This window comes from Dryobates pubescens, chromosome 11, assembly GCF_014839835.1.
Source record: "Dryobates pubescens isolate bDryPub1 chromosome 11, bDryPub1.pri, whole genome shotgun sequence".
Lineage (NCBI taxonomy): Eukaryota > Metazoa > Chordata > Aves > Piciformes > Picidae > Dryobates > Dryobates pubescens.
In genome coordinates, this window is record NC_071622.1 from 7519632 (window position 1) to 7529163 (window position 9532).

The 9532-nt window shown below is 43.7% G+C and overlaps 2 protein-coding genes across 2 annotated transcripts in view; both read left to right on the forward strand.

The window, feature by feature from the left end:
- Positions 1-7868, forward strand: part of TESK2 (testis associated actin remodelling kinase 2) — a 91335-nt gene extending 83467 nt beyond the window's left edge. Inside the window, exons 10-11 of the mRNA XM_054165558.1 lie at positions 2368-2503; positions 4869-7868. Coding sequence (XP_054021533.1) covers positions 2368-2503; positions 4869-5881 — 1149 coding nt within the window. The 3' untranslated portion in view covers positions 5882-7868. The remainder of the gene's footprint in view (positions 1-2367; positions 2504-4868) is intronic.
- The window catches only part of LOC104301629 (selenoprotein Pb-like), a 94090-nt gene that overhangs the window by 62260 nt on the left and 22298 nt on the right, over positions 1-9532 (forward strand). The gene's annotated exons all lie outside the window — the stretch shown is intronic.

The window sequence follows — 9532 nt, forward strand, 5'->3', positions numbered from 1 at the left end:
CTCATCTTAGAGTCTCATGTAAGAAAGAAAGGATTTTCTCCTACTGATTATTGTCAAATGCTGCTTCCTATATAATAAAAAAACTGATAGTGGAAATTTCTGTCTTGAGATCAAGCCATTAATATGCTGATTTCAGTGTGGAGCATGCTGTAGTTCATTTACCTCTTACCTAGTAGAAGGAAAAAGACAGTGAACAAATAAGGCTTTCTTATATCTTCCTAAGCATGCTGTGCTTCCATAATGGGTGATGTGTGATAATTTGCTCTTAGGCACAGACATTTATATAGCTGTTTATTATTTAAAGGGTCAACAAACAGTGTAAACCATACAGCTCAGCTGAAGAGATGAAGCAGTGTGCAAAGCCCTGGGGTTTTCTCCAGCCAGGAAATGTGTTTTAGGGCCACCTAAAAAACCCAGTAAAAGCTGACATGTATGAGTAATGGATTAAAATGTCTTTAAGTTACTGCTATAAAGTGCTTTTTAAAAAAAAAGAATAAATATATGCAAGGAAGTAAAAACCTTAAGGCAGCCCAATGACTATAAGCCTACTTGGGCAAATACTTACAGTCATGTGTGATCATGCAAAAAGCTTACCAGCATGAGCTGAGCTGAGGGCAGCTGCTGCCTTGAGGAAGAACCTTCTGTTCCATCTGGACTGCTCAGGACTGGAAGGAGGCAAATGTTGTTCTCAGTCACTTTTCCATTGCTGCTCTTGTCCTGGATCTTACCTTACACAAATTAAAATGGCCAGAGAGATCTTCTTACTTCCTGTAGCTTGCAACAGCTCCCTAAGCTTTCTAGACTACTCAGTTTGTCAGAGTGAAGAGTGTGTGTGGTGGTGTTGCCCCTGCCCTACTCTTTCAGTGAAACAGGGAAAGTAGAAAAATCTGTCTTCCTATGCCAGGAAATCCCAGCTGCTGCAGTAGAACAACTTTCTTGCTGCTCTTGAGCCCTTGGCCTGTGAATTGTTTGTTTTCTATTACTGTGTGTATGACTCTTTAGCCCTTTACCCTGCATTGCTAGAAGGTGTTCTGGTATTGCTGATCACACCAGTTCTCTTCAGAAGGATCCATCCCCTAGGACCTGCAGGGCAGTGTCAAAGAGGTCTCTGGAGTTTGTTGTTTACAAAGCACCACTGTTCACTTTATACTAGAGGTGAGATCTGTCTGGACTTGTTTGCTCTGAAAAAGCCTTTGGAGTGCTGGAAACAGGAATCAAGTCAAGCAGAATCTTTTTCAGTAATGTAATGAGGTTAACTTTGAGCTGCTGTGAATTACACATTGCTACCTCTAGGAGTTAAACCTGTAACACAGAGACAGGGTCAGTGTTCAAAATGATAAAATGTCTTCTAAGTTGCTTCTTGAATTAAGCTGCTTGCCCTCCAGTATAATTTTAGTATTGAATTTTGTTTAGAGATCCCTTTCTACTGGGGTGAATAGATACATCCTGATAAATAAAAACTGGATACATACTGATGACTGGAAGGGGATATTTCACTTGGGCAAAGATGGATTCTTTTTTTATTATTATATTAATTTGTGAGGTCTTGGGTGACAGGTTGGACTTGCTGATCTTTGAGGTCTTTTCCAACCTCATTGATTCTGTGATTTGTCAAGTAATGTGAACGATGCTGCTTCCTCACAAGACACACCAGTACACCCAGGAGTAAGGCTCATTAACAGATGGGAAGATAGAGTAGAGTAGAGTAGAGTAGAGTAGAATAGAGTAGAACAGAGTACAATAGAATAGAATAGAATAAACCAGACCAGACCAGACCAGGTTGGAAGAGACCTTCAAGATCATCGTGTCCAACCTATCATCCAACACCACCTAATCAACTAAACCATGCATAGATAAAACATTTCAGACTTCAAAATCAGCACTGCCATTTAGGTCTGTTTCCATTAAAGACACAAGGAGATGGGGGAAGAATTACAAACATTTTAGGAGTGACATAGCCAAGTTGCTCTGCTTAATCCTTATGGCCTCAGGCACATTGTCAGATAACATTGATGCATAATCTCTGACTGATAACTGGAGCCCAGAAAGAAATCCTTGAACTGCAAAAACTGTTTTCAAACAAGCAAGGCCTGAATCTAACAGCTTCTCACCTTCTTAATTGAAAATGCATCCTTCTCATAGAATTTTTACAACTTAATTATTAAATGTGAGAGGTATAATAGACACAAACTAGAAGAGACTACTACTTTCCCCCCTGCTTTGCTCAGGTTTTTTGCAATGACAACACACATCCTAAAAGGAGCTTGAAGTGTTTCAGTTCCTTCAGCCTGTCTGGTTTGCTGTGTAAGTGGAACAGCATAGACAGACCCACATGAACTGGCTTGATGTGTGTGTGTGTGTTTACAGATGGATCCAAAGTTACGTCCTTCCTTTGCTGATATTGTCAAAACACTGGAGGAGATTTTAAACCGCCTGAGAAATGAGGACTCTGAGAGAGACAGAAAGTTCTTAAACCTGGACAACAGTGAAAGGAAACCCAAAGGTAAGTGTGTTTGTATTGCACAAGTGTTGCTGCAAAGCTAATAGCAAAGAATACCACCACATTTCATACTTTGGAGACTGAGATTTCTGCTGTATATGTCACTATTTACAGCTTATGAATGATTTTACTCAAAGCCTAAAAAATTATTCTGCAACGGTGTTATCTACTTTACACTGCAGAGTCTTCTTTAGGGAAAAAAAAAACCCAGGTTCCAAACTGTTTCTTAAAGTGCCTCAAAAGATTCTGCCCACAAGCCCTTGAGGGGAAATTTTGAATTCATTTGAGAATGATTTTGTTAAGTTGCTAATAGTATATGAAAATCCATCAGTTTTTGCTTTGTACCTGCCATGTTTAGTGCATATGCATAATTTCTTTGGTGTGTGTTACATGTGACACTTAGAAGCTTCTTAAATTCCTTCAGGAGGAAGAGCAGAGAAGATGCAAGAGTGTTATAAAGTACCTAGAAATACTGTGAAAGACTGGGGGAAAGATGAATCCCAGATCTACTTGGCAAAGCTGGCCTTGAAGGACTTTCTCTAAAGCTGTCTAGTGCCACCTGGTGTGGGGAGCAAACTACAAGCAGTTCTTGTAGGCTGGGGCATATTCTCACTTGGGTACCTTTTATAGAGTCATAGAATTGTTTTGGTTGGAAAAGACCTCTTAAGATCATCGATTCCAAACATCAGCCTAAGACCACCATGGGCATTACTTTTGCCACTGGAAACTTTGGAACATTGAAACATTGGAGTACAGTAAAAATAGTTTCTTATATTGTGTATATAGAGATTGGGAAACTTTGGAACATTGAAACACTGGAGTCCAGTAAAAACAGTTTCTTACATTGTGTATATATAGATACCTTACATATGTATATACACATCTCTCTTATCTGTAATATGGTAATAGATTAAACAAAGTTCTTTATTTCAAACCACATGGACTGCTTGCATGTGGTTGTTCACCCACACCTGGAAAGCATCTATCAGAGGTGTGAGTTGAAAATTCTTTGTTTGTGTGTTTGAGTGGTGTTGTGTTGTGTCTGTTTGTTTGTCTATTGTTTTGGTGTTGAGGCTGTTTGTTTGTTTTCTTGTCATTTTCATGTCATTTTCCCTTTGGAATTACACCTCAGAATTGCATCTTCTTAGAGAAGTGTTACATGCTGTTCTTTGACTTGCACAGTCTTTCCTAGATGGAGTGACTGCAGTCTAAATTGTAGGAGTATTTAAAGGGAAAAGTGGGAATCTGTATGTGCTTGTTCTGGAAATGGCAATCAAAAGGAGACACCACTTCTTTATAGCCATTTGTGATTGCTCTACCCCAGCTCTTCAGAGGCACCTTGAGAGCCAGTGGCAGATGCATGTTCCAAACACTCAAGGAGTTAGCATCTTTTCCTAAATATCTGCAGTTTCCCTGTGCTGTTCATGTAAACAAATAAACAGTCATGCCATATGTCCACCTTTTTAACTCCTGTTCATTAGGATCAAACTCTCATACATCCCTACTTTCTGGATTGGATAATGTACTGAATGAAAGCTGGGGTGGAATGATTTAAGCCTCTTCATTGTATCTGGAGGATCATTTGTTTTGGTGTTGGAGTTTTCCCATCATAGTCAAAACCTGACATTCCTTTGGCAATCATGTTTTATACTTGTTCTCTCTTATGGCCAGCATCGGCAACAGATCTTGGGCTACCTCTGCTGGAAGCCAGGATGATGAATCTAGAAACATGCAGATTGGTCTTTAAGACCGCTTTGTGCCATCTCTGCTGCATCAGTGTACTGGCAGCAAGGAGGTTTGAAGAGGCCATAAAATACAGGGTTTGGATAGAAAAGGGAAAGACTTCCTCATTCCTGCACAATTTTGGTGCAGTTTCCTTTCATTTTTTTTTACTTCTTTTTTTTTTTTCCTTCCTGAAGACAATGTTGTCTTGCCAATTTAGCATTCCCCATAATGTGGGTGGCAAATCTGATCATTATAAAAACCAGTCCAGTTTCAGTGCTTAGGGAACTAAGGTGGCATTAACTCAATATGCATTTCCTCAAGTCCTCAAGATAACTTCTAATTAGCTTGAGGCGTGAGTAAAGAGGAGAGACATTTGAAATGTAGTTTTGAGTGCCTTACATTTAAAAGGTCCTGTGGATGGGGCTGGCAAATCTCCACATTTGAAACTTACTGCAAACTGAGGAGAAGAGAATGATGTACTTGTGTTAGCGCAGGAGCCTGTAAGGAACAAACTTACGGAACATGCTCTGAACCATCAGAAACGCAGCTTTTTCTTTACAGTTGCCGTGAAGGCTCTGTGAGTGAGCAGACATGCAAGTGTATAGCTACTTTAAGCTCAGAGTATTTCTCTTCTTCTACTCAGGGTCAATTGAAAAAGGACCAGGAGTAAAACGTTTGAGTTCCCTGGATGATAAGATCCCACCCAAGTCACCCCGTCCCCGTCGGAATATCTGGTTGTCACGCAGCCAGTCGGATATCTTCTCCCGCAAGCCTTCCAGGAAGATCAATGTGCACGACCCCTACTATACGCCAAGCAAAGGGTTGGGCCGGAAAGTGAACCCCTTCAGTGCCCGGGAGGACCTCAAGGGAGGGAAGATCAAATTCTTCGACATGCCAAGCAAATCTGTGATTTCCCTCGTGTTTGACTTGCATTCTCCAGAGGCAGGCGGGGGCCTGAAAGCCAGCCAGTCCCAGTTCCGGCAGGCATATAGCACAGACTGGCAAGAGCTTTCTGTTTTTCCAGGGAGGAGATGCAGATCGCTTCCACTGTCTCCTGAACTGCCACACAAAGAATATGGCCTGTTTGGGGGACTGTCTTCAACTATCAGCAGGTGTGACCCAACCCAGTTAAGCGCAGAGGTTCGGCAAAAACTCATGAGTAGTAGCAAATACGGTGTGTCAGAGATTCCCCCCTTTCAGGCTAAGCCTCACAGACCAGAATTCCTTCATGTAACAGGACAAGAGGAGGATATGGACTGTTCAGATGGGCCAGTGGCCCAGGAGGAAAATGGGTTTTGCCCTGCTGAGAACATGTGTGGAGATCCAGCGTGTAATCAACCATTAGTTCTGGCCCAGCTTGAGCTGCTATCTTACAAAAAGCTCCCAGTTGAGAATTCAGTGAATTCAGAGGAACATGGCTCCTCACAAGTGTTTGCAAGTTGTCTCCCTTCAGAAGAGATGGAGGTGGAAGATAACCTACTGAAAAATACTCCACTGGAGTCTACAAAGCCTCTGTTCAGTATTAGTCCTTCCACTGAGCTGAAGAGAGAGGTGTGGCCCTTCAGGGACCAGGATGGGGACAGTCCTGCCCCATTGTCTCAGACCTCCTCCAACATCTCAGCAAGTGGCAGCACGCAGTCAACTTGTGACATATGAGGAGAGGGCTCAACCTGAATGTGTCCTTGAGGGAACAGTTGTTCCCAGTTGCTTAAACTCTGTTTTTTTCTGTAGCGCTGGGCTTTGCATTCGAAGGAGACTCAGCAGATAGAAGAAACTGGCTGTCAAGCAGATAGCTGCAGATAGCATCTGGAGAGACTGATTGCTTTAACTTTATTTCAAACTGTGCTTATTCCCTTCCCTGATTTGCATTAGGAGGGGGAACTACTCCAGCCAGAATAGCCATGTGGGCCCCACTGTCCTTGCAAGAGGCAGCAGCCAGAGCAGGCACCATGTGAACAGTTTGACCTGGATTCCGGCATGGAGCATTTCAAGGCCTTAAGCTCCACGCTGGGTAGAAAGAGTGCCCATTAGGTTTTCCCTCTTCCTCTGACTGACAGGTGCTCTAAAACACTGCAGATTTTGCATCAGCGTTCTGCAGCAGTGCCCGTGAGTTGGAGCCTGTGTTGTGGAAACAGGCACAGAGCTCTCTGAGGGCTGTGTTGAGCAGACAGGAATGCTCTCTGGCCTCAGAGCTGCTGTGAATGCTGTTGCAGCATTACACAAGCTCTTATTCAAAAGCAGCAAAAACAAAAGCCCTCGTGCTGCTTGCAATCTGCAGGCTGAGTCACATGACAAGTACTTTGCTATTAACAAGAAGAATCTGTTCCTTGGTGCTTCGTTTTCCCTTGGGATTTGGTAACGACGTGTAATAGTTCAGTGCAGGCAAAGCGCCGCTCCCGTGTACCTCAGCCCAAATCTCGAGGAGGATTTGCCCACGGTACAAGGGGAGAGCCGTATTCCAGGCACTGTCATTTCACTGCCAGTGAAAGTACCAGTTGTACTGAGCTTTTGGGGGGGGGTGGGCTCTCATCTCTGAAGAGCTAAATGGACATCACAATCTGTGCCTGCAGAATAGTTAGTTAAACACAGTATCTATATCGCAGCTGACTATTACCACGAAGCTAGAAGGGTCATGTTCACCTCCCTTTCTGGTACAGCATCCCATCTCGTTGACATCGCTGCAGTAATGATGGCTCCTTATTTAAAACCAGAGTGCTCTGCTGAGGACAGGAACCCCCTCAGGGAGAAGCTCCCAGCAGCATTGCAACCACACAAATGCTCTTGGGGATAGACATTACTCGGAGAAGGGCTTTGAATTATCAAAGTTAAGAAAATTAACTTGTCCCAGATTATCTTATTCTCTGCTACAGAAATGAGCCCTTCTCTTCATTGGCTTCTCCTGGCACTGCACAGGATGAGCTCTTTTCCTTTCTTTCTTTTTTCTCTTTTTCCCCCCTTTCTTCCACCACCAGCAGGTAGGTGTGAAAGACACAACAGCATAAATTGTAACGCTTGCTGGAACCAGCACCAGAGATCCCTGCTCTGGAATGCCATGTACTGGAAAGCTTGTTCCGTGATAACATTTGTGCAGCATCCTGCTCTTTTCCACTGTTGTTGTCCCAACAACGTGGGATTTTTTTTTCCAATTGGTTTTTTTAACCTTTATTATCATTCCTGAGGTATGCATTGCATGCCTGCTGAGCAGATGGTGATGCAGTGGACTCCAGAATTTCACCCAGGTGGCCTGTTACACTGCCTTCCTGCAGACTTGTAAGGATGGAAAGCAAAACGATCCCTACTCCTTTCCTGTCTCAAAGAGAAGAACTAAGGCTTTCTCTTTCATCCTGCTTGGCTGAGCTGCCTGTCTTTCCAGAGGTGTGGGTAACTATTCTGTGAGTTATGATTTCCTCTGGTGAAGTATGTGTTAACCTGAGCAGCAGTTAGCCCTTTGCAGTGGTTGTGAAGAATTAAATGAGAGTTGAGTGTTGCTGAGTTACTTGGCACAGCCCATGCCAGATGAAGCAGCTGTTAGCAGTTCAGAAGAGAAAATGCCTGTCCTTACCAAGATCACCCTTCTGGCCCACACCTCTCTGCTTCTCGAAGGTGCTGATCTGAGCAGTAGCGTGTCTTGTGTGTCCTGTCTGCAGAGCAGCTCCCGTGGCTGGAGCAGTGTGTGACATTTCCTTTGAGGAGAGGGGAACAGTCAGCAGCACTCACATCAGCAGCAGGTTGCCTGCCTGGTGCCTGCTGCTTTTTTCCTGTTTTTAATTTCTGATACAATTGTGATCTTTTGGGAGGGATGCATCAGCACCAGCTTCTGTTGTCACAGGATGCATTCAGGTGTGTGACTTCAGACAAACAAGCAATAATAAGGAGTAGTTTACTTCTGGATCACCAGGCTGTGAGGAAACTGTCCAGCATCCCACCACTGCTTGCAGCCCCCCGGAGAGCACAAGCACACCTCTGGCTGCACAGTGGCTTCGTTAGCTCTGGTTGTCAGTGCTGACACCTCATCATGAAGCCTGTTGCTCTCTCTGACACTGACTGCAAAGCCTACACAGTCAGGCTTGAGGCCCCCATCACAGTGACCTCAACTGTTTTCTTACACCTCTGTCTCTTAAAATGTTTCCCTGTCCCGAATAGGTCTCTTTACGAACCAGCATGGCTACAATTTTACTTTCTGAAATGTCCAGCCTAAGCACAGCCACTTGATGTGCATAGGGCACATCTATCAACTTTTCTAGCTCTTTGTACTGGGGTGGAGATGTCAGAAACACCAAGGAACAGCAGCTCAGGCCTTTCCTGCGTTCATGATCTGCACAGGAAAAGCAGCATGTGTGTGAAACTGGAGAAGAAAGGCCATTTAAGAATAGCTGAGTGTTTGCTAAACCCCAGCGTTTCCAAGGGCCTGGATGCAGCTGGCACTCACTACATCTCATCCCTTTGGATGCGTAAAGCTGCATCCAGGTTGCACGTAGTAACTACTCCTAGGTTTTCTGCCTATCTGAGGGTGCTTTTCTACAGGGGGCCACTTCCTGACAGCTACTGATGAACATGAGTATGAACATGAGGTCAGTAAACTCCTTGTTTTAATAGTGACGTGACAAAGTTTCCTTGTGATCGGGTTTTATCGTGATTTTTGACTTAGGGGAGCAGCTCTTGCTCTTTCAAAACACTTTACGCATTGCGAGGCTCCCTCAAGAGATCAAAGATGGTTTTGAATCACTTTAAAAATCTACGTGGAGTCCATTGAGATGTCTGTTATAAGCTATTTTTCCTGGTGGTTGCAGGTTTATAAAGTGCAACTCAGAGAACGCATGTGAATTGCTGCCCCTCAAAAGCAGTGCAGACAAGGGGCTTGTAGAAGACTTCAGACTCGTTGGGGAGGCATTGATGTACTCTGTGTAACAGAACATTGGTATTTTTTGCCAGTACAGCTAAAGACACTTGAATAATTCCTGTTTGCACTTAATGCTATTGTTTATATTGCATGTCACTACATTTCTATGCAAAATAACCTTTTTGGGGGGGGGGGGAGAGGGAGGGGGGGGTGTTGGGGGGAAGGAGGGGCAGCCAGATATTTGATTAAGTACAAAGATCTTTGCGAGATGATCTATTTTCGTATTTATGAAGGAGTTTTACGTCTTAATATTTTGCAGTCCTGTAAATAGCTCCACTTGTAATTAAAGGCTTAGGGAGAGAAGTTTGTAGCCTGTGTATCATAGTAAGTTAACACTGCCAGGAAAGAGAAAGGGGTGGGGGGGGGAGGGAAAAAGACCTTTGCAAACCCAACTTTTCTAATATTGT